Genomic DNA, 27464 nt, shown 5'->3' with positions numbered 1-27464 from the left:
TCATATTCAGAGAGTTGAACAGAGGTTGTCTTATAGCTCCTCAGCCCACTACACTGACTGCCTCTGATCCGTCATTGCTTGATTTTTTACTTCTTTTCTCCGCTGATCAATTTCAGCTGTCATTCAAAGCCTAAAGAAGCCGTTGAGATTGCGAAAACAGCAACTTAATTTTCTTCAACGCGCAACCTCTTCGTTTTTGCAACCATGGAAGTTGCAACAGCATCAACCATGCTGATTACAGCGTCCACGGTTGCGACGCCCACTCTAACGGGCAGCAGAGCCCCCTCGCAAGGTGGCATTTTCGAGGGTCTGAACCCTTCCGTCTACAACCCCGCGGACCCAATCGTCATGTTCATCATTCAGGCTGTCATCGTGATCGCCTTAGGTAGAATACTGAACTGGTCTCTTAGCCTGATTCGACAACCCAGAGTTATAGCAGAAGTTGTCACCGTGAGTCGCAATGAACTCTCTTAACCTTTTACCATCACGTCATCAGCGCCGCCCAAGACATGAATTTCAAAACAGATCTGACATGGAAAACTCAGGGAATCCTTCTCGGACCTTCTGTCTTCGGCCGCATTCCCGGATTTACTGCAGTCATCTTCCCCAAAGAGTCCATGGCACCTTTCCGACTAGTAGCCCAAATCGGTCTTGTTCTCTTCCTCTTCCTTGTCGGCCTCGAAATCGACCTTTCATACCTCCTGAGAAACTGGAGAATTGCAATTTGCGTTGCAACCCTAGATGTGGCCATACCCTTCGGCGTCGGTGTTGCCTTAGCCTACGGATTGTACAATGAATTCAGCGATGACCCGGGTGTCACACCCATATCCTTTGGATTATTTGCGCTCTTCATCGGTATAGCATTCGCAATCACAGCTTTCTCCGTACTTTGCCGAATATTGACCTCCCTGAAGTTACTCAACACCGCCGTTGGAGTCATCGTGCTGACTTCTGGAGTCACCAATGACGTTGTCGGCTGGATCTTGCTTGCGCTGTGTGTCACTCTCGTCAATTCTGGCGCCGGGGTGACAACAATGTGGATCTTACTTGTCTCTATTGGATACAGTTTGTTGGTTGCCTTTGTTTTTAGGCCTATTTTCATGTGGGTGCTTCGTCGGACAAAGAGTCTGGAGCATGGTCCCTCGCAAGGGATAGTCTGCTTGACTTTAATCATGGTCCTGGCATCTGCATCTTTCACAAAGATTATTGGTGTTCATGCCATCTTTGGAGCCTTCATGATCGGCCTCATGTGCCCCCACGATGGCGGTTTTGCCGTCAAGCTGACAGAGAAGATAGAAGACCTAGTTTCGACCCTCTTCGTACCTCTGTTTTTTGCCTGGTCCGGCATCAACACCAGCTTGGACTTGCTTGATACTGGAAAAGTCTGGGTATATGTTGTCGCCGTTATTTTCTTGGCGTTCTTTTCCAAGTTACTCGGAGGTACTGTTGGTGCACGAATGAACGGCATGGTCTGGCGTGAATCCCTCACCATCGGCACTCTTATGTCCTGCAAGGGTCATGTTGAGCTTATCGTTTTAAACATCGGCCTGCAAGCCAAGATTATCAGCACAAGGATGTTCACCATTTTTGTGGTTATGGCGCTTGTCACGACTTTTATTACCACACCTCTTGTCATGTGGCTTTATCCTCCGTCTTATCAGCAGAAGCTGGAGCTGTGGAGGAGGGGCAAGATCAATTGGGACGGCACCCCAACTCAGAAGGACGGCGCCGATAGCAAGAAAGATGACGATCAGAGAGAGCCTGCTATTAAACTGCTGGTGTATCTTCGCACGGATGGTCTTTCTAGTCTTTTATCAACCATATCCCTTTTCACCAGCGGCCAGGATGCTGCATTATCCCACAGCTTGTCTCCCGAAAAGACTTATCACGGTGGAGAAAAAGGTCTCGTCGAGCATGCTGTGCAAATCCCGGAAGACGAATTACCTCCGCAGGAACTTCTTCGAATCCACGGCCTACGTCTGGTCGGGCTTAGCGAGCGCAACTCTTCAGCCATGAAGGTCTCGGAAATCGAAGGACATGCTGGCCAGGATCCCATCATCAAGGCTTTTAGTACATCAGCCATTAACACAACAAGAGACGTTGTCGTCTCGGGTCAAATTACCGTTGTACCTGAAGACTCCTTCGCCGATACATTAGCCACACAGGCGACCAAGCTGAACAGCGACCTCATCGTCGTTCCATGGAGCGAGACTGGCACCATCTCTGAGCTCCCTTCTTTCTGCAGCGCAACCACAAGGAGAGTAGATCCTATTGGCACCGGCGACTTCTCCAACCTCATGGCCAGCGTCTTTGACAAGGCAAAGCACATCTCGGCGGTAGCTACATACATCGATTCCACACTCCTCGGAAAAATCAACAGCTCAGGCACAGGAACCAAGAAGCCAAAGCACCCCACCAGGCAGAGATCTGGCATCAACGTTTCCGACATTCAAGATCTTTCCGCTTTCAGGTTCTTCTCGGCAGAAAGACGAGGCAAGAAGCTGATTCGCGTCCTCTACACGGGCGCCGCCGACGACATCTACGCCGTGAAACTCGGAATCCAGCTCGCACAGAACGAGAACCTCGAGGTCAACATCGTCGATGCCGCCGATAACGATGACGAGGCCAATATGCAGTTCCTACGGATCACGTCCGACATCCATAGTTCCGTCGCCAGGCGCATCACCTTCAACAAGGTTGTATGTACCGTCACGAAGGATATCACTTCATCGGCAATCGTTGCCGAGTATCTGGCTCTTCAAGCCGGAGAGAAGAGGGATACAATATTTCTGCTAGGCCGTTCCGACGTGTCTCGAAAGGCCAGCAACAGGACTGCTGGAGAGATTTTTATTGTCGATCCGCGGAAGACGCTTGGGTCTATCGCTCTTGATGTCTTGATGGAAGTTAAGAGAATAGGCGTTGCCAACGTGAGCTTCTTGATCGTCCAGGCAAAGCATACCGTCATGAATAGGCAGGCGTTGCAACGCTGATCGAGTGTACGCTCGAGTAGCGAATGGTTGGGCCAGATCGCTTCTGGCCGGAGCAAGTTTCAATTAAATATCACGTGGTTTGTTTTCAAGTCCTTTTTCACTCTCCACTACAGATGATTCATTTCTCCAATAAACACCATTCTCCTTTTTCCCCAGCATGAGAAAGTAGGAAGCATGCAACAAATCCCCATGTTTTTGACGAGACTCAATAACTGCCTTTACATGACGAATCTACCACTTACCAGCCGGAGGGGATCGGGTACCTATTGGTTATCGTCGACAAGCTGGCGAAGGATGTAGGAATTGGGGAGATGCAGACCGGAGGCAGAGGCTTGTGCAGAGTGATCAAGGCCCAAAGTTATCTGGGATTGTATATTTTGATTGGATAATCAGCGGAAATAGCGCGAAGTTGAAGTCAGCCACGGCCACGTACCGTTGTTATCCCTGTGCCCAAGCGTAGTTTCACCGCCTTCCTGCTGCTAACGCGGCAGCCCGTAGGCAATTGGCAATCGTTGCCCCTCACTGTTAACGTCTTTATTGTTGTTTTTCTGTTGATATCGTCGTTGATGCTGTTATAATCCCATCGAGTGCCAATGGACCTCATTTTTGCCCAGGGTGGTGTAGATACAATCAGGACTAATGGCCGCATGGGCCTATCCAATGGTTTAGAGGTAAGTACCTTCATTGTGTATAAATTCTGGTTGTACCAGAGGTACCAGCAATGTTTAACAGTGGCACGTCATAGTTAAAGCAGCCCTTTCGCGTCTTACGCCGCTGTGTGAGGTTATTCCCAGATATGTCGCCTAAGGCCTGCCGTGACTTTACTACCTCCCTACTACCGCAATAGGAGCAAAGTGAGCAGGCCTTTCTTAATCCCTTACGATGATGTTCCTAAGGAATAGAGGTATCCCTTTTATCTGAAGCCCTCTGCGCTCGCGAACGTCGGCGACCTCCTGCTAATGGTCCAAACTGATAAATTGGCTGGGTTAGAAGCAGTTGCCGCCATTAGTACTGGTTTGTGGCCTTTTGCCAGTTAGGCTTGCCCCAGCTCTGCAACATAAGGCTATTCACAATCACCACTTCAAGCAGGAAATTCCAAGCAAGTAACTAGCGGCCTCCTCAGCAAATAGGGAAGCAGTGTTAATAATATAACCTCATCTAGTCACTTATATCAACATCACCCATCTGGTGTGTTACGGTCAGATATCAGACAGTGGTGTTTTCTGCTAACAGGTAGCTGAGGTCGATATTCAATAACAATCTTGCTGGTCTGTTGGTGTCTGATGATCAGTCAGGCACTTCAAGGCGTAGGTAGCTTGCGTAGCTTCACAACAGAAGGATGATCTAAGAGTCACTTATTAGAGAGTGAACCACGAAGTTGATTGCTGAAGGGCTATGAGAGTCTGTCCTTGGGTTCGCCCAAGTCCATCATGTATACAAGTCCTTATTCCCAATGTCCCTTCACGACCTTCTAAGTCTATTGGGTGCTGATCAGTCTTTCGGTTCGGTTGATCGATCAGTGGGTCTTTCAAGTGATCAACTTATCTTATCTTCACGTAACTTGTACCATAGTTCTTCCGTGGCCGAGGAGTCATCCGTCCGCTGTTATGTTCTTGTCTGCACAAATGCTGTGGTCGCCCATATTCCGCCCTTTCTATGACTTTCTTCTACATCACATCGGCAGCCTTGACTACAGCCCGGGTCTGGCAAAGTCACCAAGCTGCTGTTGGATCACCATTTGCCTCCCTTCACCTGCAGATAATACTACTAGATTCTGTAACTTTTTGTTCTTCGAGGCTCTTCGTGATCCCCGTAGTGCTATCTGAAGGCGTCGCTTGAAGATTTATCATACTTTGCAGCCCTAAGCTTATTTCTCGTTACAAATTCAATCCTCACACCAACTCTGTCCTCGTGTTGCAATCATCCGGGGGCTTATCGGCAGATATTACAGCCTCTCCGCTGACTTTGACGCACCCAACCGTGTCAAATGCTTGTTGATTTTGTTGTTGTATGTCATGGACCGGTCGCTTGTTGCGGGATTGTAACCAGGATCGAGAGCATCTACTCCAGCCGTGCGAAAAGAAACCAAGCAATGGGCGTAATGCTGGTAGCGCAATGACAGTGATCTGGGTGGCGATTTCTGTTGACCCAACGAGATCTACTATGAATTAATTTTACCTCAAAATAAAAGCCGTGAAAAGAAGTCATATTTACAGGTAGAATAGTCCCAAATGGATCTCACAGTCAGAATAAACCTAACAATGCTAGTAAGAACGGTGGCTATCCCAAGGAGGAAGATGCAAAGCAAAGCCCTTCTATGTTTTGCTTGCAAAGCTTTTAATTTAAGAATTGGGAACGGGAGTGCGAAGACTTGAATACCACGTCAATATTACATGTCAGTACTGATTTTCGACACTTACCAAATAGTTCGGAGATGATGCCAATTGACCAGGCAACGTACATGGGCTCCGGACTATTAACCAATGTACAAGTGGTATCAGCATCCGACCTAAAAAGAAGTTAGAAACAATCCGAAAACCACAGTTGCGTAAAAATATCAAGGAAGCTCATGAGAATAACAAACCAATTCTTAGATATATGAGTGCCACACCAGAACATGTCCATGAACACGGTTGTAATAAACGCACAAGTGGCGTAGGCCGTAACTAGGTAGAGACACAATCGCAATCTCTTTTCGGATTCAGAGAAGATCTCGTTGTAAAAGGCTAGTAGACTGAACCGTGGGAAGTAAAAGCCTAGATCAAAGACGACTGAACTGGCGAATTTCCACTACTTAATGGATTAGTGTATAGACTAAGGTAACAGACATAACAGGCGCATAACTACCTTTGCAAAGCCTTCATCGTAGTATTCCTCGACGAACGCGCTTTTACCTATTGACAATGTATAGGTATCACCGACGACAAGGATAAGAAAGAACAAGAGAGAGGCTAGAAGAAATATCTCGGATAGCCAAAAAGACCATATCCTCTTCCACGTGCGTACTGTCAATCGAGCAGATATGATGACGAAGCAAAGAGCGAACAGAATCCACTCCCCAATCTAAATAGATTGTTAATAGCCGATACTGTATGTGTGCAAAGACATTGATGGATTACTAAGAAGTCTCTGCTGTTGATTCCCATATTGCACAGCGACCAGATATGATAGCACTGGGACCAATGCCGTCTTAACGATGTGTTTAGTGAACGATAAATACCGCAATGAAAATTTACCGTGAATAAAATTGGTTCGTTGAATGGCTCTAGTGCTGGTCGGATTTATGAGGCTAGGTCTTGGATGTGATTAAAGGGGGAATGGTTGAATGCCAGGGAACGGCTAATTTCAAGCATCAGGAAAAGAATGGATTTTACGGCAATGCCTAATAAAACTCCGAGATGTGATGATCTTAAAACTTTTATTTGGTGTTCTTTGTTGAAGCTTCTAGTAAAGGAACCATGTATTTCCGCATTTGTCAAGGTGAGCCGATTAAGCTTTCGACCGCTCAGGACTGCCAAGTGCTTCTTGCCGTTTTCAATAGGATCATACCCAAAAGCACGAGAATCGCTGGTTGCAAAACATGTGAGTTAAGTATGTGACTTGTGGGGCCTAATCGTTCTGGAATCAGGTAAATCCCCGCCACTAGTCCCAAATGTGCATCACTGGCTTGTGCGTTTTGAATCCCTTTTCTTGCGGCTTCAAGCGTAGTACAAAAGAAAGGCGGTATTATGGCTTACGCTTTGCGGGCAGATACGCGAAAGTGAGCTTTCTCAACACAGGTGCGAAAGTTCCCTGTTAGGGCTGCGCATCAAGCCACTGTACTGGTCTCTATCTCGCGATGGTACAGTTTCCACAAAAGCCGGAAACAAAGTCGTCGAGAATGAGTCCCTTGGTAATGACGCAGTCCAGTTTGGGTCCAGTCGCTTTCGAAGCGGCCTCCAATAGGTTGACATATTCGTACACTTACGGATCTCCAATTGGTCAGCAATGTCCCAGTTCAGTAAGGGCTGCTGCTACGTTTCGAGGGACAAAATTTTGTACCTCTTCTATGGCCTTTTCTATGACACTTGATACATGTTGGTAGTCGTTTTGCTCCCTGTCCTTGTGACCTTTCAAAAGATTCCTTGATGCTCATTTGGGGGCCTGTCCAGCTCGTCTTGCGGTTAGTCATGCGCCATGTCATGTAGCTGGTCTTGAGGCTCGTGGTTGCTGTCTAGGAATCGTAGTTGCTTTCGGAGAATCGGGCAGTCGGGCATCCAGGTGTTTGTGAAGTCAAATCTCACCCCATTCTTCCTTGCCCAAAACTGAAAACTGGCAACCAGGACGGAATCAATTCCATGAGTATATAATCGTAAATTGACCATTTCCAACAATCGACCATCGTATAATGGAAGTACATCTTTTGGGGAATGATCCATAATTCCTCTTGTGATCAGAAACACTGCTGAGGTGGAAGGGTACCAAAATCCATTGCATCAGGTGATGGCTGTGATGGAGTAAGAATACTTAAGGGACGTTGCTGATTAACTAGAGACTCGTGAGTGTACGGACGTATTGGGGGCCTTTCGAAGCGCATGCCGTACGTAATCGGAACATACTGCAATGGTTTTTCAGCTGTTACGGATTGGCGCGGGGGGGAATCCGGTATATCGGACACGCTCCCAGCTCATACCTGGGCCGTTGTTGGGCGTGGTATCGCCGGTGTGTCTGGTATACCGAGGTGCCATATCCCTCTGGCATGACGTGGTATCGCCGGCGTAGTAGCCCCTGCACTTGAGACTCACGGAGACGATACAGTGGCTCAAGAGGACGAGGCGCACGTCGGTCGGTTCAGAGACGGGATTGCCGTTGTACGAGCTGGCCTTACCGGCCCCACAGGCCCGGCCGACGCCGGACAATGAAGTAGCGAAGCAGGTCCTCTTAACGCCAACGAAACGGGTTGTAGCGACACTGATTACCCTGGTTCCGGTAGCGAGCTACCATATCTCTCTAGATAACCTCGTTTCCTCTGTCCGGCTCTTCCGGGCCCTCCGGAAGCTGCAGTTTAGAGATTCCGGCACTTGCTGGATAGACGAGAAACTAGTTGCTGAGGAGGTCAAAGGCCGGGGGATCTCATGTGGGAAGACCCGTTGTATCCCTACTTCTGATGGGGAGATATGGTATTGCAAACGCCTTTCTAAGGACATCTCTATACTGATCAGTTCTCTCTGCACAGGCCAACTAATTTAGCTGGAAAGATAATGCCCTTGTGCTTTTCCTTACTACAATCTTCTAGGCAACTAAGGACGAGCAGGTTATCTGGGCCTGGCGCTGGCTGGCCGGAGATACTGCTGCAAAACAGCCGGGCTGGAAAGTCTTCGGCCCCGACGTCCAGAAGGGCCTGCCGGTTCCTATACCAATTGACCTATATAAGCGCAAGGTGGGCAGCTTTAATATAAATGACCAGACTAGATCATAATATCCATACTGCCGCCATATTCATCGATGAAACCACCAGTCAATTGCTTAGAAATTCCTGTTTGAAGTGGTTGTTGTGAACAATTATGTTGCAGTGTTGGAGCAAGCCACAGGGGCAATCTTTCAAACCCAGTAGCAATAGCGGCAACTGCTTGCAGTCCGGCTACATCAGTAATTGAGACCATTGGCGGGAGGTCAATGACGTTCGCGAGCGCAGCGGGCTACAGGTAAAAGGGTTGCTTCCATCGCGACAGAAGGAAGGCATTAAAGCCACGGAAGGCCTTAGGCGACATATTTGATGATAGCCTCACTCAGCCACAGCGGCGCAAAACGCGAAAGAGCTGCTTGGATTATAACGTGACGTCGTGTATTGACGGAGATCGCCGGTACCTCTGGCATGGCCAGAATCTATATGCATTAAAGGTACTTCTAAACTATTGGATAGCTCAATGCACAATGCAGTCATTAGACCTGGTTGGCTCTATCCCACTTTTGACAAGAATGAGGTCCATTGACACTTTGATGGAATGGGTAGGCAATTGGCCACCCAGAAGGAAGGGAGGAGATTGCAAGACGCGCCAACCAATTTGAGCGTAAAGACCAAAGACCTCCAAGTGACGCATCCCCAGCTCTTGCACCCGACCGAATTACACCTCAGGCAAAACTCTTCTCTCTGACTTGACTGGCGTGGCGGTGATAGTTAAGATGCACAAAAACGGAATTAAAACATTTGCACAACTCACTATTGACGGAGACGCTATATGGTTTACTCGTTCAAAGAACGGGTAGCGCGAAGTAGTACCTGCCTAGAGGGTAGGAGACGACCAATCTGTTAGCCTTGAGTGTGCATGCATATGCATGTCTCTTGGCAGTACTTGCGGTCGAGCCATCTTGGATCCCTCATATTGTATCCACCCTGTTGAGACATACCTGATCTAGACCGTTCCAGGATCGTACAAGACCCTACTGGATCCTACGTAACTTTCAGGCGAAAAATCATGCCCGAATCCTTCCATTCCATCAAACTAAACAATATTCTGAGGCTTAACCCCAAGTCATCATCAACCTCGTCCTGCGCCGCTCGAAAGCCCTGAAGGAACGTCTTTGTGCCTCTTGCCTCTCCTGGCTCTGATCATCGAGTCCCACTATGATTTCAAGTTTTGGAGACAAGCGCTCGGCTGCTGACGGTCAGCCTGTCGTTGGGGACCACCCAAATGTTGCCTCGACAACCAGCTTTCGACGTATTTTGCCTGCAACTGTTGGCTCCGGCACAAGTCAGGCGAGTTCAAGCCGGGGATCAATTGTGTCCACCGATCGGTCTGTGAAATCAGGTCGTCACCAGGTTTTGTCTGCCTGTCTGCAATGCCGGAGGCGAAAAGTAAAGGTATGACTGTAGTTATCCATCAATATTCGTTAGCACCTAGCACTTTTCAGTAGTCATGTATCTCCCTTAGACGGGATGCCTCCTCTATAGTCGATGTGGAAGATATATTGGGGCGGACCTCTTTGGGCAGTGTCATCAGGTTAGGAAATTGTGATCTCGACCGGTGACTTTGCTCTACCTAAATCATCAATTTGAGCATGGAGAAGTTACTTGATATGCGCTGAAAACGTCACAAAACTGACAAATTCAAATCTCTTACTAGTGTTCTGGAAGACGGCCAAACTGTGGACGTTGTTCGTCCCAAGATATTGAATGCGAATGGGATACAGAACCTGACACTTCACGAGTCTCATCCATCCGTAAACGTAAAGAGGAACTCGAACGCGAAAACACAGACCTCCACGAATTCCTGCACTCCTTACACCTCCGACCTGAAGGGGAAGCCGTCGAGATTTCTAAGAGATTCCGAATATCTGGCGATGCGATCCAAGTACTTGACTTTGTGCGCAGGGGCGACTCGTTCTTGAAGGGAGTGAATTTCGACACAACTCCACGCGACGTCATGTTAACCAATCCCGATGGTGCAGACCGCTCTGCAGGCCTTCTGAAGGTCCCTGCAAAACCTTGGACCGATCTGGCCAACGACAGCATTGTGTCGGAGCTGATTACCGGGTTCTTTCAGTGGGATGAGCCGGCTCTCCTCGCGTTTGTCGACCAGAAAAGCTTCCTCGAGGATATGCGTCAATCTTCACTCGAAACGGCAAGATACTGTTCCCCGTTATTAGTCAACGCCATTTGTGCGTTACGAAGCGTACGTACCGGGGTTCCTCGTCGATCCTGCCGAAGCATTTGGCTGCTTCAGTCTCGAAACCCATTATAGCTAACTGCTGATTGAAGCATACCTCAGGACTAGCAAATGCCTTCGGACGCGCGAGCGGACGCGACATGCGACTCGTCTTCTTTGATGAAGCCAGGCGCCAGCTGGACCTGGAGCGTGGGCGAGAGTCGTTGGCTACAGCAGAAGCTCTGTTCATCCTGCATCTAACGGCGGCGGCGTTGGGGATGGATCGATCTACACGGATGTACCTTTTTACAGCTTGCGACATGGTCCAACGACTGGAGGCTCCAGCTCACAAAGACTCCAAAGAATGTCGACGAGAGCAGCAGATCTATTCGAAGGGTTTGTGGGGGATGTACTGTTTCGAGAGGTTGGTAGCGACGGAGATCCCAATTGTGGCGAGATGCTTTGATCGGACTGACAATGTACAGCATTTTTGCCTTCACATACCTGCGGCCATCGCTTTTCCCGATGCCCTCGATAGCTCGGTCTTTTGTCATACCAGATTCTCGTAACTCACCAGGGTTTCCGCGTATCATAACACAAGCCAATACGATACTGAATTCCGCATGTGATTTGTCGATTATTTTCAACAAGATAATGGAATACAATAAAGAATTGGGTATCAATGAGTTGGGGAACGAGTCGGATGTCTGCAAACGGATTGCTCTTTGGGGGAAGTGCAGACGTGGAGGGAAGGCATCAGCCTGGAAACAAAAGAAGCAGAGCCGTTCAATTGCTCAGCTTCATTTCTAAGGTGAGGAAATCCAATCTACAGGTCAGCAATATCACAATTTTGGGATCTCAGACGACTGATTGTGAAGAAAGAGCCTACGAGTATCAGGTCATCCTCAGTATCTTTCGTCCTCTTGAGCCGGGCATCCGTCTCCCGCAAGACGGCTATGTAGCTGATATCCTGATAAAATATTGCGGGCGGAGCGTCAGCAGTATCGAAGAACTCAAGCAAGCCGTACCCTCGAAAGACTGCTCCAGCATGGTCTTTTTGCCATTATTCACCGCTGTTGTCACGCTGGCTGGGCTTCTACATCACCCAAAAAGCCATGAACCATTCGCGCGAGCATGTCGACTAATATGGGAAAGAATGCATGACTTCCCCTTGGCAGGATTTCTATTGCAAGGCCTCATGGCTATGGCGTCAGGCAACGGGAATAGGATACCAGAGGTGGCGAAACGGTGGTTTGAGGGACTAGACCATAGTGAAGATGTGTTGAAATACGTGCCAATTAGCTTTGTGCTACCTTCGTCCGGAGATCTGAGGGTCAGAGGCGACACCGGAGTCCAGTTGGGTAACTTGATATCCGTTTGGAACAGGCTATCTATGTCTGAATAGTATTAATGCTGCCTCCACCTTTGCATGGGCTTGAAACTTACGCAAAATCCTGGGCATGTACAAGAGCGGAAGGTCGCATCGGATTACCGATCTTTGGTCAGAAGTGCCGTCTTACGGCTTTGTTACGAGCAGGTCAGGGCAACCAACTGCACCACAAAGCAAAAGCTTCGGTAATGATGCGCCTGCATCATCATCCCCTGTTCTGCACTATATAGTTACGCCGGCCAGCACCCCAACTGGTTGGGCCGTAACAGGCTTTATGGTTATCAAGTTTGTCTCAGTCGCAGGGTTCGATAGCTTTCCAGTAGCCCACTGCGATTCGCTGATACTACCTAATGCGTGAAAATTCCGAGTCTCCATTCATTGATGTTGTTTGGTGGTTTAGTCCCAGGATACCCAGACAAAGAAACATTGACTGATGCGGCCGTCAGTTACCGGCTGACCGGTGAGGTAATGGACGTCAACTCCAGGCTGATCGAAGCCGTAAGCCAATTATGTCAAACAACCTTCCATTTAAGGTTGTTCCTTTCCGATAGTATTTGTTCCCAAACCTTTGGGCACACAGAAGAGGAGCACGAATGGGAATGCAAATCACCCCTATTTCCAATCAGAGTTCACTTCTACTGTTCCTCGCATTGAGTAGCCGTCAGGTTCTTATCCGGATCGCAATCATGGAAACCGGCTAGTATGCGGCACCAAGCTTATCATGTTGCACTCCCCCTTCCAAGGTGGGAGGTAGGAGTTGTGTAAGTGACTGCCCGGGGGAGTCGAGACTCGTGGCAGCTGGACCGAGCCTTTTATCTGCTCTGTCCGTTAAACAATGAGGACATCGTCTTACAATTCACTGAAGTACTTTAGAGCTTCATCTCTCATAAAATCATGACTTTATTAAATACCACCCGACCGCGTTTCTGACCAGATCATTCCGCCTTTCGATCACATCACTAAAGAGTCTTCCGCTTTCTAGGCCTCGCCGGGCTTTCATCGTCGGGTTGCACACGCCATCATGGTGGTTGGTCGGTCCCGTCAACCTTCGTATCGCGCATGACTGTGATTATGTCCTGATCCGCGTCCAAGTTTCGCAACTGGACGCGTCGCGAAAGGGTCGAAGTATAGATCTCAGCGTAAACCATCAGTATACACGTGGTGGCAGACTTCGGCTGATGAGGAGCACCTCTTCTTAGATATTTTGATTTACAGAAAGTACATAGGCAATCCAGACTTACTAAGGTGCTGGTAAACTCAACAGCAGAATGAGGACTTAACCCGTCCATTCAACCAATATATATCCCGCGATCGCTTCCAGCTACTTCCGGCGGCTCCGTAATTGTGACAGTTCCCCAGTCAGAAGGACTGACTAACCCACGATAACCAAAAACATATGGGATACCCAGCGCATGGAGCCAGTAAAAGGAGACGCTTGGATAAAGGTTGGACGAGCTGAGCGCCTGATTGTAAATAAAAGGGTTTATGAAGTTGATAATCACATTGACCCCCTACCCGGGCTTGTCATCTTAGTACCCGACAGATTGCATGTTATGTACAGCGTGGAGAAGCCTGCTGGACCGTGCGTCACTATCAGCTTGTGTAGTGACTCGGCCTCCGGAGTCTAATCGGCTTCTCGTCGGAATTTTGCCGGCTGGTGTGGGCAGCTTTGCCACACGGTCAAAGACGGTATAGGCCAACTCCTAGTGTGTCATAAGAGCGGCCGGGGTTCATTTCGTCCTTTGTCATCCATCCCTTTGAAATGACCAACAAGGTGGCAAACAAATCTTTGAAGTCTCAGAATCTTTTTGTCATTATCACATTACGACTGAGAGGTTCTCGATCGTCAAAAACAGACCTTACACCCGGCACGCATCGGCGTAGAACTCGATTATCGTCTTCATATGCCGCTGGACGGTCAGCGGCTTCGTCCGCTTCTTCCGCAACCCGCCCAAGGGCCCCGTCACGATTTAGAGATCATGGAAAATCATGCAAGTAACAGGAAGGGACGCAAAAGACAACGACCCAATACTTTGAAAGCATGCAACTTCTGCCGGGAGAAGAAGAATGCCGTAAGTAAACGGCGGGGTTTCCTTCCTCTTCAGAAACCAAAATGCAGCCGACCATGCCCCACTTGGCCATGCTAAGTATTGGTGCCTCGTATACAAGCCAGTAGTACTGACAATCAACTTTAAACAGTGCGACGGTAAACCAGAATGCTCACAATGCTTGCGCCGTGGTCGTAAGTGTGAATACAGAGTGATTACCGACTCCATTCTGAAGGCCATCCCCCCCGGAACCCAACTTGTGGACAAGGAAGAAGCTCTAAACAATGCTGACGCCGGAGATTTGCTTGAAATCTTGAAGCATGTGCCAGATGACGAGGCCCTAGAGGCACTCAAGCTTCTAAGAAGTGGTAACAAACCGGCCGAGGTGGGCTCAGCTTTGCGGAAGTACAACGTAGGGTTGTCGCAAGCTGCGCTCAACAGGGCAATTCTGCCACCTAAGCAGTCTTCTTTGGAATTCGAGCTGATGACAAGGCATCCTCTTGCTTACCCTACCTGGGCGCCGGTTCGGCCACTCAGGATTGACCTGGAGTTCCTGCTGCTCCCAAGAAAACTTCGATGGGACGGAGCTGGGCAGATTGTGTAAGCTTTTCTATTGTCAAGCAGCACAGATGGAGCTGTTACGTCTCTGCTAGCCCTGAAACGGGCTTGGAAATGTACTAGGAAACTCCCGATTGTACCTAAAGCTATTGTTGGCGGCGGCGCATCATTAGATCCTCACTAACTTTGAAAATCTATTTAGTACTGCAGGCTCGTCCGATGGTAGTTCCTACCTTACACCATATGGCCACGAACGTCGAGAGAGAAGCCCAGACGCAGAAAGTCTGGTTGAGCCCCTCAGACCGTCCACACTGTATGACAATAGACTGCTCGGTGTCGACATAACTCAATGGACGGATGTGCCTATCACCAGCGAATTTTTCATCGCGGTCCTACAGCTCTACCTCGAGACCGATCACCCGATGATGCCCCTGATTGACGTTAACTTATTATTGAACGGGCTGCTTGGTAAAAATGAGTTTTGTTCTCGAATTCTCATCCATGCGCTATTGGCCTGGGCTTCTGTAAGTGTTTTCACAATTGATAAGTTTATAATTCAATTGTATGCGTAGTCTTATGCTGAACTAGCAGGCATATGCTGCCTTTGAACCGGAGGCCACAGTTTTGAGCTATACCTTTTATAATAAAGCAAAAGCATTGTGGAAGAGCACTGAAGAAGCTCAAGCCACAGGTCATGTCTGTACTGTGGCTGCCCTGTATTACTTATTAATAACCGCAACCTCCCATGGGGCAGGGGCAGATTATGTGGAGTTACTTAGCGATCTCTTAGGGATGTCCATAAGGCTCGAGCTTTTCGACATTGACCCTTCTCAGATAATATCAAAGAGCGATTCTAACGACAACGCCGAATATCAGCGAGCAAGAGCCCGAATTGCGTGGGCGCTATTCAACAATCTTACGTACGTCATCATTGGATTCATGAATCCAGCTGCTCCGTTCCATTTCCCCTCACAGACCATCCCCATTACCGTCCTAACCCTTTCCTACCTCCCTTTCCACAAAGCAGGATTCGTCCGTCCAGAGTCGTTTTCTGACATTAATTCAATCCCGGTGATCTGAATTTCAAACTTATGCATTGTCCGTAACGTTGATGTGTGCAAGCTAATGGATCTGACAAAGCTTTTTCTCAATGCACGTCCATCAGCGCCTGGTCCAGCACCCACCCCGTTTACCCCCGCCAGACAATAGCATACATGCTGCAGAAGATGTGAACACGTTGGAAGAACACGAAAGACAAACACACGACGACAATTTGTTTCGTGAGCACTGTCGCCTCTCCTCGATAGCCCACAGCTTGATCCAAGTCATGTACCAAACAGAACAGGCCCCGTGCGCCAATGCCATAACTCTGCCCTTCGCCGCGGAGACCTACCAACTGCTTTTGGAATGGGCAGATGGCTTGCCGCTCAAAATGGCTCAAGGTGATGAGTGTACACACCACGCTATGATTTTGCAGTAAGTCACAAGTGATCAATAAAATTCAGGAGCTACAGCGGTGTCTAGTATATATTATCACTTGGTCATCATGGACCTGTTTAGGCCTCTTCTTCCGCAACACGGCGCTACTAGACAGCGACTTCCCGCCTTCAGTTCCAAAGACTCCACCCCGGATGCCGTCTACAAATCATCCGTGAACCAGTTGAAGAGACTCGTGCTCCTTTACCGGCAAAGCTATCCGCAGTCTGCATACTGCTTCCTTTGGCACTCAGGACTGCTTTACCTCGCAAATGCGATGCTAGCCGAGGCAAAGATTCCTGGAAAAGCGTCGGAATGGCGATTCCATTTCCGCCTTTGTATGGCCTGCTACCAAACATTGTACACAGGATTTTTCTTAGCCAAGGACATAGCGCTGAGCCTGTTGTCCATGGCTCTAGAAAAGGGTGTCTTGGACGTTTCGCAGGCCAGGGGAATCAAAAGAGACCTTGAACTTCGGGCCAAGCACCGTAAAGTCCCTCACCAAGTGCTGGCTTTCCTGATCGTGGATTTGGACTTGGCAGTGACAAATCCTTGTGCAGCACAGGCGGAGGTCTTACTTCGAAAGTTTCAGGAGGTTCGGCTCCTGGAGTCGAACGACAGCGATGAGTCGCTAGCTTGAGATCCAGAGGACGATCTACAGTGTTTTGTACGGTTTAGCGTTAAGACAACTGTGGACTCCACTCAGCAAGTCCGCAAGCTGGATAAAACCAAGTGCATCGTGGTAATGAGTGGGATTTTCCCGTGAAGGGCAGTCTCGGATGTACCAGAGCCGTTCATCTGAATCTCCTTGCACTACGTCTGTTAGAGAAAAAGTTTCCGAGACAGGTAGCACGGATACCCGGTAATGAACTCCTTAACATGATCAACCTCCCCTGAGCAGGAGCGGTTGTTATCAAATGGTGGTTCTAGGTGGGTTAATGTAAATAGAAACGAACCGTTTTAGAGCTCGTATGATTTGATATCTTGATCCGCCACATCAACTATATCTGTCTGTACATCAGCAATGCGAACCGCCTTCAATAGAGTCCTAGTCTTTCCTAGCAGACCTGTAGAAAACAAGATAGTTCGGCGCAATGATGACTATGTCGCGTCTCCAAGATCCGTGCTGGACGCCGGACTCCGAGATGCAGCGACCCTCATCCTCTTGGTAGAGCAAGTCCTGAACCACTGGCTGAGCAGGCAATGCAACGACTTGCAATTGTTGATGGCACGGAGAACTGTTAGATCTAAGATACTCGGCGTCTGGGATCACAAAGGAGGTGAATCACCAGTCCGATGTGAGTTGAAGAAGACAGTCAAGCCATATACCTGTAGGTACTTGGGGTCGAGCGTCCGACAAAACTGCTCATGGTTGTAGGCAGGCGACGTCCGCATGATGGCTTCAAGCGTTCTCACTGTTGCAGAAAAGCCGGTGGAGACGGGCTCTGGCTTGGACGTCGCCATCCTCAGCGGGGCCATTAGACACGAACCTGATGTCCCTGGGATACTGGAAGTCGAGGAATCATCGTCAAACTCGTCCTCGGACGTCATTTCCTCCGTTCCAAACAGAGATAAAATGTCGGCTTCCGACTCTCTCTCGATTAATACCATCGAGAACCGTGGATTGTACTCGTGGATCAGGTAGACACCTGGTTTTTACATCTTGTCGTCAGGGAATTCAACGGCTTGTTAAAGACGGTGGAAGTAGTAAGCCAGTTGATGTCGGTGGTCTTGTCCTTTCTGCTCTTCTGAGGTGTGGAGTTGTAAGGCTTATCTGGTGTGAATCCTAGCGTAGTCTGGCACGGCGAAGATGGCGCGTTAGGCGGATGTGTCCTATCGCTCTGCGCTGCCGGCAACATCATTTGTGGGAGATTCAAGCATTGTGGGACCTAGCTAGGAGAATGATTAGCAAGGTGCAGTAGTCTAGAGGTGTTAGCCACCGAGTGTAATCTCTATCAGCAATGGTTGGAGTGAGGCTACCAAATGTTCAAGTCAGTGTTCTCTCTAAGCAAGTCTACGAAATCAGTGAGCTCTACTTAATGGGGGGCAGAACGACAGAACTGTGAATCGGTCGAGGAAACCGTGACGGCATCAGATTACTCGACGGTCAGCTGGCCATGCGCCATAACACCGACGCCACGTTCCTCCCCACCAACTCGGCAGGGCTGTCGATGATGTTCTACGCGACGACCTACGCAACAAAGTTTGAGACGCCATTATTTAAGAGGATGGCAACGGTTAAGATGGTGCTAGAAGGCACGGCGGGGCGGGAGGGCGAGCGTGGCGCCGCGGCAGCCGAAGAGGATACAGACGAGACGACAGCACAGCGGAACAATAGGGCGCGGCAGTTCCTCGCGCGCACGGCGAACCAGATCTTCACAAGCCGTGAGCTGTCGGCCGTGGAGGTATGCAGCAGCCTGCTCGGCTACCGCAACAGCTATTGCAGCGAGGAGAACTGGGTCAACGTCCACCTGAACTCGCTTTACTGGGCGGTCTTCCGGGGATGGGGCGGACTCCGGCAGGCCGCGGGGCCGGAGGTGCAGCTCCGCGCAGGACCGGAGACCGTGGGTTTTGGAATTCATGGCGTTAGGCTTTATGCCCTCGCACCGGGGCCCGCTGCTGAAGGACCTTTGTTTCTATGAATACCTCTGTACAATTCGCGTCCAGAGGGTTGGGCATAGGAGCAAAGCAGGCAACGCACATTACGTCTCATTCGATGATGCACTAGAAGACCGCCAATGGTGGATTCAGAAGATCCTCCAAGCACGGGACCAAGCAGTACCAGTCATCACCGGCCACCTGGACGACGCGGTGGAAGAGACTGTAGAAGGATTCTATAAAAGGTAATGTGGACCATACCCGTACACCATAGTCCGACTGAAACACAGTAGATGACACCAACCAGGTCGGCCGTGTTGCTTCTGGCGCTGTTCATCCCCTGGGAGCGGTTCACGCATATATCAGACCAGCTGCCGCCAGAGCTGTGGGCGAACTTGAAGGAAGACCTACCCGAGCGCGTGAGCGCGTTTGTCGACAACATCCAGCTGCTTCACAAGAGCGCCGAAGACGCCAAGAAAGACGCCAAGCTATGGGCCAGCCGGAGCGAGGGGGACGAAGGCGTAGAGTTTGACGGGGCCGAGGAAGCACCGGACCCCGGGGCCTCGTGGAACCCAGGCGAAAGTGACCTGCGGCATACCTTCCATAACGTCGTCGCTAGCCTCCACGACGAGGCCGGAGTCACAAGAGGGTCTCCAGGACTCGGGGCGCTGCTTAGCACACTAAATAACAGTGACTTCTAAGCCAGAGTCATGGATGGCGGGAGCGCGCACCACGATGGAACGGGACAAACACAGACGACGATCGTCAAGCGTACCCTGAAAGCCGTCAAAGCAGCGCAGGATCGGCTGCATCGGGAGAGGATGCTCGCTATCGAGGGGGACGAGCCCGAGACCGACCGCAGACATACCGGGGCCGAAACGGGTTTCGGTGACGACGGGGCCGACCAAGGGTTCTCAGCACTACCCACGATAACCGCGGTGGCGGTGCCACTGCCCGCCCAGACGTGGATAGACATCGCGCCCGGCGCCACGTTCACACGCGCGGCAGCGGCCGTCAGCGCGGCAAGGACGTTAAACCGCATGCAGCACATGGCACTGACGCTGGTGTGCGAGGCGCTCGATGCGCGTGTAGACGGCGAAGAGAGGCAGCACCTGCAGTACATTGGGGGCGGAGGCGGAACGGGGAAATCGTGGCTCATCGACTCGGTGAAGCAGGTCTTCGCCGCGAAGGACGTCTCCAATCAACTCGTCATCACCGCAATGTCCAGGACGGCCGCCGCTGGGATCGAGGGAACCACCCTACACTCGGCTGTGGGGCTCACGTTCCGTAACGCCGAGGGCGCGATGGTCAACCTTATCGCAGCGGGCAACATTGAGAAGGCCAAGGAGCGATGGCGGAGGCGGAGTGCCTTTGTTGTCGACAAGGTGAGCATGCTAGGCCTGTTGACGCTCTACGAGGTCAACCAAAAGCTCCCGATGCTGAGAGGGTTCCTGGAGGAGGCGTTCAGGGGCCTACCGGTCGTCATATTCACAAGCAACTTCCTCCAGTTCACGCCGGTACTGCAGAAGAGCCTGCTTGCCGACATAGAGCGCATCGCGACCGGCCCGGACGGCACAAGACCACCGCCAAGCGGCAGTGCCGCCGAGAGGCGCTGGAGGGAGGCGGAGGCCAAGAAGCTCTGGTAGAGGTTCACGAACGTCGTCATCCTGAGGGAACAGAAGCGCGCCTAGGACGACCTATACCTGCTTGGGTTTCTAGAGCGACTCCGCGACGGCAGGCAGACGAGGGAAGACGCTGCCTAGCTCGAGGCAAAATACAAACCCAACGCAAGGCTCGACTTCTCCGAAGGCAGGTGCGCCATCATCCCGCTAAACCGGCACAGGTGGGACCTGACACTGCACGCTGCGATCACGTACGGCGCAGAGACAGGCCGGCGGGTGTCGCTATACCTGGCCAAGCATAAGTGGGAGTCACGGGTGCCCATGGCCGCGGAGAGGATGGCAGCGATGCTGCTGGGGGACGAAAACGGGCTGGCGGCAGCCGGCATATTCCCCTACATCAAAGGCATGCCGGTGGTCGTTAACGAGAACAAGTACATAGGCCTCAAGGTGGTGAACGGGGCTGAATACACGGCGACAGGGGTCGTCCACCCACCAGGGTTGGAAGAGATCGTCGCGAACGAGAAGGTGTCCATCTTCCTCGGGCCGCCGAGCGGGATCCTCTTGCAGAACAATGAGACCCGAGGCCTGACGTTCCCGCACTTCCCGCCGGACACCGTACTACTACCGTCGGTCAACGTCAGGGTCCCCGACAAGCACGCCAGAACGCTATGCTCCGAGCTCGCGCGGCCCAAGTTCAAGCTGGGGCTAGTGCGGAGGGGCCTGCCGTGCACACCGGGCTTCGCGCTGACGGACTACAAAACCCAGGGACGGACGCTGGGCAAGACTCTCCTTGGCCTGTACGGTAGGGGCATGGGCAGGTCAGGTAAGGATGTCGAGAGGTGCGACACTGTAAGCCTCTACGTGCAGCTCTCGCGTGTCCGTCGCTTCGACGACATCGATCTCATCCAGCCCCTGAACGTCGAGCACTTCCTGGAGGCACGCATGCCGGAGGAGCTGGTCAGGGGGATCGGAAGGCTCGAGAGGCTCGCGGAGGCGACGCTCGCATTCTTCGACGAGAGACACGGTGGCAACTCCGTGGCGCCGCACGAACGCGCGGCCGAGGAGGTAGACAACGCGCGAGAACAGGGCATACAAGACGTAAGCAGGCCACTCACGCGTCCAACTGCCGCCTTTCCCCATCACGCAGGGCGTCCCCCGTTGTGAGAACGGCGAGGACAGGGCTTCCGAGCGCAGCGCCAGCGCCCGGTTGGGGAGGCGGCTGCGGCAACTGCTGCTGCTGCCTCCGTACGTCGTACGTGCGCGTGAGAGAGAGCAGCAGAGTAATCTCGGACATTTTCTGGCCCAAAACCCGATGTTCCTCGGACAGGTTGGTGATGCTGGCGAGGAGGAACTCCGACTGCTTGGCAATCTGTTCATACGTGGCACACAACTCAGCAGCAGTCATCCTGCTAAAGGCGGAGGTACGGGCGACGACGGCCGGTTTCCCAAGGACGCTGACCTCCGACTGCCACCTCTCGTAAGCAGGGAAACAGTCTGAAAACGTCGTGACCGGGGGGTGGTCCAGGGAACCCATCTCTACAGCGGTTCGGCCGGCAAACGCGCGGTCTAAGCAAGTCAGCATGAGAGCCGGAGCGACGGACAGGTAGACAAGGCGTATCAAGAAACACGCACGCAAGCTGCAGAGAGAACCCTGGTTATTCCAGACGCAATTCGCACACGCGCCTCTGGTCGGCTGGATGCCCTCAGAGGTGTGAGTAACGACGCATTGCACCCAGGGCCCGTTACCACGCGCGTATCGATCGCAACAAGGACGACGCTTAAAGCCGGTGGACTGAACCAGGACAGCGATCGTGCGATGGCTGTAGGTGACGGGTAACGCTCTACCTTTCCTTCGAGGGACAAGGTCACGCTTGACGGGAGAGCAGGACAACACGGCCACGACCCTGTGATTACGGAACGACGCCCCGACGCCGAGGCGGTCCAGGAGGGCACCCCCTGTTACGGATATGAATCAGTAGGTCGAATGCGGCAGCAAGAGGAAGACGATAACGCCGGGCCCAGGTAACGGACTCACTATCGCACAAAACACTCGAAGGGGCGGCAGGCCGGGGTTCGGGAACGGACCCGGGCTCGGGCTCGGGCGGAGACGGCGGAGGCGGCATCGTTAACTAACTTCCGGCGTCGGCGGAGAGGGGCGGACAGATCGGGACGGATGGGGAGTAGGGACTAAGGAAGAACGACTCGCAGGTGGGGGGGTTTGAATTGGAATTGAAATTGGCTAGACAAGACCCAGCGACGCGACCAGCTGGCAAAGGCCGTCGACCGGGTGGTATCAGGGCAAGAGGTAGCACGCGTTACACAATCCTAAGAATAGATGGTGAAGGACCCATAGAACCATGACGATGGATCCAATAGATATGGATTTTTGAACTACGAATCAAAACGCCAGGATCGCCTTCCCGCAGCCAATCAGAGGGCAGAGGCACTCGACTAATGAGCGGGCGCGGGACCGGGGGGGTCCAAGGGGCAGTTTTTCTCGCGGGCAGAGAGAACCTTTCCTAACGGAAGGCACAAAGGAACCTCGCGGGTTCTTTGATAATAGAACAAGGGACGATGGGCTCTTTAAAGTTGCCGAGGCTCTATCTGTCATAGGTGGTGGCGCGAACCCAGTCATGAAAGCCTAAGTGGTCTGGGCCGGGTCTTCTGCACCCGGCAAGCCATTTCTCCATTTACTTCCGTGGCTTACACGAAGCCGCCTCGTTTGCGACGGCTGATCCGAAGCGTGCATCAGTCTGCCCATATTTTTTTTTACCTTTCCCCGGATCTCACCCTCGTATGTAATGCTCTTTCCGTCATGTTTTGATCATCAAACATTGATACCCTAGCGAACTCATCTGCAATGAAGCTCCATCTGTGGACCATTTCGTTTTTATCCTGTTTATCACTCGTGTTGGGCCTCTACGATAACGTCCCAGACTGCGCTGTGAGCTCACCTGATCCTTCTTCTGCTGGTACTGAGTCACACGGCCCGATTTTAACGATCATTGTCTAGTTACCATGTCTCTTCGAACCACTTGACTACACGCCCTGTGAGTTCTCGAATTCGACATGTCTGTGCGGAGACATGAACTACAATATGGCCGTGATCCATTGCGTCCGAGTACAATGTAGTGTACAACAAGCTTTGCGTAGGTTACACTTCAACTACTCTGAAGGATGATCTAGACTAATGAAGCCTGGATAGTTACGAAGAACCAAACCTGGCAAGACTGCGGATTCGAATATCATGATGGAAGCGCTGCAATCTTCTGGGTTCCATTATTCCTCTTCGGCCTTGTCACAGTATTCTTTGCATCCCGGTTGGCGACGAAATTGATGGGGCTCTCGACATGGGGCTGGGATGATTGGACCATTGTGTTTGCATATGTACGTTGAGGTTTCCTTTTAGTTGTGATTAGACAGCTAACGATTATTTGGAAAGGGTCTGATGATTGCGTTTTTAGTTGCGATGATTGCAATGAAACTGGAAGAATTTGGGAAAGACATCTGGATGCTCACCGGGGATCAAATCACTGCCATCATCAAGGTAAGAAAGCGTCACATCCGCTTCCGTTTGTATAGTGAATATTTGTTCACTGATTACTGCTGATACCGAATTGCAGGGCTTCTTCGCCTTTGAGATTATGTATTTCGTGACTCTCGCAGTCATCAAAGCTTCAATCCTGTTCTTCTACCTTCGAATTTTCGGCTCGACCACGGAGGTATTCCGGCAGGTTCTCTGGGGCACACACATCTTCAACATAGCCGTATGCATCACGTTCATCATTGTGAATTTCAATCAGTGCAAGCCTCTCAGTTACCTGTGGTACGGATGGAATGGAAAGTATCCTGGATATTGTACCGACCTATCGGCCACGACGCTTTGGCACGCTTCCCTGAATATCGCGATCGACGTATGGATGCTGTTTCTCCCAGCCACGCAAATTTACAAGCTTAATTTGCATAAGAGACAAAAGGCGGGGATCATTTCGATGTTTGGCGTAGGAATCTTGTGAGTACAGGTCTAAGTTCCCTTCAACCTTCTCGAAGAGCCTAACAAACGTCAGTATCACAATCGTCAGCGCTGTGCGTTTGAGAAGCGTGTCGGTCTTTAACAAATCATGGAACCCGACATGTAAGTACAAATGTTTATGCTCATGTATGAAGCTTGGCTCATGGAACTCCTAGATGACTTCTTTGGCCTTGCACTCTGGTCACACGTTGAGCTGTGTGTGGGCATGATAGTTGCTTGCATTCCGGCAACCCGAACCCTCACTAGACGCCTTTTTCACGAACTTATTTTCGTCACCAAAATCTCATTTTCGAGAAGGGGATTGAATAGGGCGCCAGGAAATGTCAAAATTGTGCCGCAAAATATTGCAACGATCGCTGTCGATGACGTTCGTGAAAATTTGACGGCAAACTAGGAAAAGAAGGGTTCCCTCGGCGCTTTAGCGCCTGGCCGAGGCTCTCAAGGCGACTAACAGCTAGTGACGGTTTTATAGAGGTCTTGCCTAGCAATCATAGTCAGTTCTATTCAGCAATTCAGATAGAGGCAGCTAGGTCAGTGATTGGTAACTAGGGGCGCCGAGCGAGACACATAAGTTTAGCAACACGACGACATCCCCGGCGGTAGGAAAATATCGACAATACCCCTTTGTATCCTGCAACTAGCAGATTGATACTATCATTTTGTTATCTGCGAAGACTTGATTGTAATGGTGAACAATGAGGCCCTTGAGTCTGTGTGGCTGCGCTGGGACTTGTAGAATCCCGTTCCATCAGTTGATTATGAGAAACGCAGCCACTGGATAACCTGTTCACAAGGACTTATTGCCAGAACTCCCCCATACTTCACTCTAAGTCCATCGAGGTCGTGATGCGCAGTTGGAAAGGATAGATTACTAAAGAATCCTAAAACGGATAACTAAGCTTCTTACTGCGTGAGTCTTCTGTTCAGCTCAATGTCATTACCTCACATTGATTGGCTTACGACAAATCGATATTGGGAGCGTCGATGCATAGCTAATCCCACGTGCATGGTAGGAGAGAAATGATTGGAGTAGCTGCGCCATGCGGAGCAGGTACCATGGATGGGTGAATAAGCTAGTCAAGCGAATATTGTCTCTTTCATTTCCTACAAATACGCGCAAAGACGCGACTGCCCAAAGAACCCTTGATGTTAGTTCTCGTGTCATCGTATTCCACTGTCATTGAAAAAAGCGCCGACTGTGGTCCCACACCGCTGCCAGCATGATTATTCGACACTTGAGAGACTGGCAACCTGTTGACCTTGGGAGCAAGTTATGGAACACCGTCAGAACTAATTATCATCTTGGGTTCACCTCATTCGGAGGGCCTCCAGTGCATTTCAAAATAGTGAGTTAGGTCATCGTACTTCTGGTTCCTTTCCATTGTGAGGTGAACTTCATTCTTGTACAGGACAACCGCTGACAATGCCCCCCTCACCACCTTTAGTTTCACGACAAATTCGTCCTGAAGTTGCTATGGATCGACGAGCAAGTAGTGAGCACATGTGTTCGGCGAATGGCGTTGAAATGCAACATCGCTTACAATTACACAGTATCAAGAGCTTTTCAGTGTATGTCAGGCCTTTTCTGGTCCTGGTAGCACCAAGCTGCATTATTGCATTAACCTCATCCATGACGGCTTCCTCCCTGCGTTCCTAGGCTTTTTAATCTGGAGGTTAGTAACCATGTCCCGTCAAAACATCGTATCAGCAGGGCTAACGCATCCCCTCAGTCTCCCCGGTGCCCTCGGAATGTATAGCCTCTCCATTGGCGTCTCGAACATTGGGGATACTCTCCCCGGCCCTGTGTATGCCCTACTTTCCGGTCTGAACGCCTCGACTGTCGGCATCATTGCGGTCGCCGCTGTTCAATTATCAGAAAAGGCCATCAACGACAAAACAACCCATGTACTCGTCTTGCTTAGCGGTGCAGCTGGTATCCTCTACAATGCACTATGGTACTTTCCTCTTCTAATGTTCCTGGCCGGCGTTATTACCATCATCCATGACTATCGTTGGCTTCACGGCCCCATCAAAGCCGTATTGACCGCTATAAAGAACTCCAGGAGACGGCCCCCGACAGAGGAGATGGAATCTATCCAGCTTTCACGGGCGCAGTCTATGCCCCAGAACACTGACACTGCCACTGCCACTGGTACTTCAACTCCTGCTAAAGAGCGAAATAGAGCGAAGACCCGGCCGAGCCGGGGAAACGATACGGAAACCCTCCCAGTGGCTGAGAACGAGGGTCCATGCCCTGAGCCAGGACCACGCATGGTCCCAGATGAACGTACTCTCGATTTCTCGTGGACTTTTGGCCTCGGCATAATCGGGAGTTTTCTCCTCTCTTTTGTTGTCGTTATGGTTCTCCGTGGCGTGTTGCCTGCCAAGTCGCTCCTTTTCAGTTTCTTTGCAAACATGTACCTTGCAGGAACTATTATATTCGGCGGAGGACCTGTTGTTATCCCCCTGCTTCGCGAATACGTCGTCGCCGAACGTTGGGTAAGCCCAAGGGACTTTCTTATTGGTCTCGCCATCCAGCAGAGCTTCCCAGGCCCTAATTTCAACTTCGCCGTGTACCTCGGCTCCCTGACTGCGATCAACAGCGGTTACAAATCGGCAGCCGGGGCAGCACTCGGATTCATTGGCATCTTTGCCCCGGGTCTTATTACGATACATGGCACGATGGGCATATGGAATGCTATCCGTGGCCTAAGATGGGTGAAGTCCCTTCTTAGGGGCGTTAATGCTGGTGCTGTCGGACTCATCTACACTGCAGTCTACCGCCTATGGCAGATTGGATACATTGACGAAAGCTTCCAGCAAGGCACGAGTCTTGCTCAGGAGCCATGGTGGGTTGTTGTGACGGCGTCGAGCTTCGTTTTTGGCTACTCTTTTAGCGTGAGCCCTCCGGTTGTTATCGTTATGGGTGCTGTTTTAGGCCTTGCTTGGTTTGCGGTTGTCATGGTTTGACTCGGCGTCAGAACAGTCAACTACTTCAATCAATACAAGGGACTAAATACAGCCTCACCAACCCCCTATTATCCATTGTGATAGACTCGCATCTCGCTTTCGGTAAATCAATAGACTCGTCTTCGGCCAGAAGTCCCAGAGGCACAATATCAGT

General features: G+C 50.8%; 7 protein-coding genes across 7 annotated transcripts; all 7 read left to right on the top strand.

The window, feature by feature from the left end:
- Window positions 1–228: 228 nt before the first annotated feature.
- ColSpa_12006 (K(+)/H(+) antiporter 1) lies at window positions 229–2990 on the top strand (the record flags this gene model as incomplete). The annotated part of the gene is made up of 2 exons (XM_049278218.1): window positions 229–450; window positions 546–2990. 2 exons carry the CDS (start codon window positions 229–231, stop codon window positions 2988–2990), a joined length of 2667 nt encoding a protein of 888 aa, XP_049134175.1.
- Window positions 2991–14230: 11240 nt separating this feature from the next.
- Window positions 14231–14657, top strand: ColSpa_12005 (uncharacterized protein; the record flags this gene model as incomplete). The annotated part of the gene is given in 2 exon segments (XM_049278217.1): window positions 14231–14247; window positions 14264–14657. 2 exon segments carry the CDS (start codon window positions 14231–14233, stop codon window positions 14655–14657), a joined length of 411 nt encoding a protein of 136 aa, XP_049134174.1.
- Window positions 14658–17483: 2826 nt separating this feature from the next.
- On the top strand, window positions 17484–17732 carry ColSpa_12004 (uncharacterized protein; the record flags this gene model as incomplete). Its single annotated transcript, XM_049278216.1, has 1 exon — window positions 17484–17732. One exon carries the CDS (start codon window positions 17484–17486, stop codon window positions 17730–17732), a length of 249 nt encoding a protein of 82 aa, XP_049134173.1.
- A 472-nt stretch (window positions 17733–18204) lies between these two features.
- Window positions 18205–19386, top strand: ColSpa_12003 (uncharacterized protein; the record flags this gene model as incomplete). The annotated part of the gene is made up of 3 exons (XM_049278215.1): window positions 18205–18651; window positions 18755–18930; window positions 18993–19386. 3 exons carry the CDS (start codon window positions 18205–18207, stop codon window positions 19384–19386), a joined length of 1017 nt encoding a protein of 338 aa, XP_049134172.1.
- Window positions 19387–19395: 9 nt separating this feature from the next.
- On the top strand, window positions 19396–20331 carry ColSpa_12002 (ATP-dependent DNA helicase pfh1; the record flags this gene model as incomplete). Its single annotated transcript, XM_049278214.1, has 1 exon — window positions 19396–20331. The coding sequence occupies one exon, from the start codon at window positions 19396–19398 to the stop codon at window positions 20329–20331; it is 936 nt and encodes a 311-aa protein (XP_049134171.1).
- A 297-nt stretch (window positions 20332–20628) lies between these two features.
- On the top strand, window positions 20629–21805 carry ColSpa_12001 (uncharacterized protein; the record flags this gene model as incomplete). The annotated part of the gene is made up of 2 exons (XM_049278213.1): window positions 20629–21405; window positions 21455–21805. The coding sequence occupies 2 exons, from the start codon at window positions 20629–20631 to the stop codon at window positions 21803–21805; spliced, it is 1128 nt and encodes a 375-aa protein (XP_049134170.1).
- A 4218-nt stretch (window positions 21806–26023) lies between these two features.
- ColSpa_12000 (uncharacterized protein) lies at window positions 26024–27310 on the top strand (the record flags this gene model as incomplete). Its single annotated transcript, XM_049278212.1, has 1 exon — window positions 26024–27310. The coding sequence occupies one exon, from the start codon at window positions 26024–26026 to the stop codon at window positions 27308–27310; it is 1287 nt and encodes a 428-aa protein (XP_049134169.1).
- Between the last annotated feature and the right edge of the window lie 154 nt (window positions 27311–27464).

This window comes from Colletotrichum spaethianum (genome assembly GCF_022836535.1).
Source record: "Colletotrichum spaethianum MAFF 239500 DNA, contig55, whole genome shotgun sequence".
Classification (NCBI taxonomy): domain Eukaryota; kingdom Fungi; phylum Ascomycota; class Sordariomycetes; order Glomerellales; family Glomerellaceae; genus Colletotrichum; species Colletotrichum spaethianum.
Note: the sequence above shows the minus strand (reverse complement) of the source record. Positions and strands in the feature narration are given on the sequence as shown.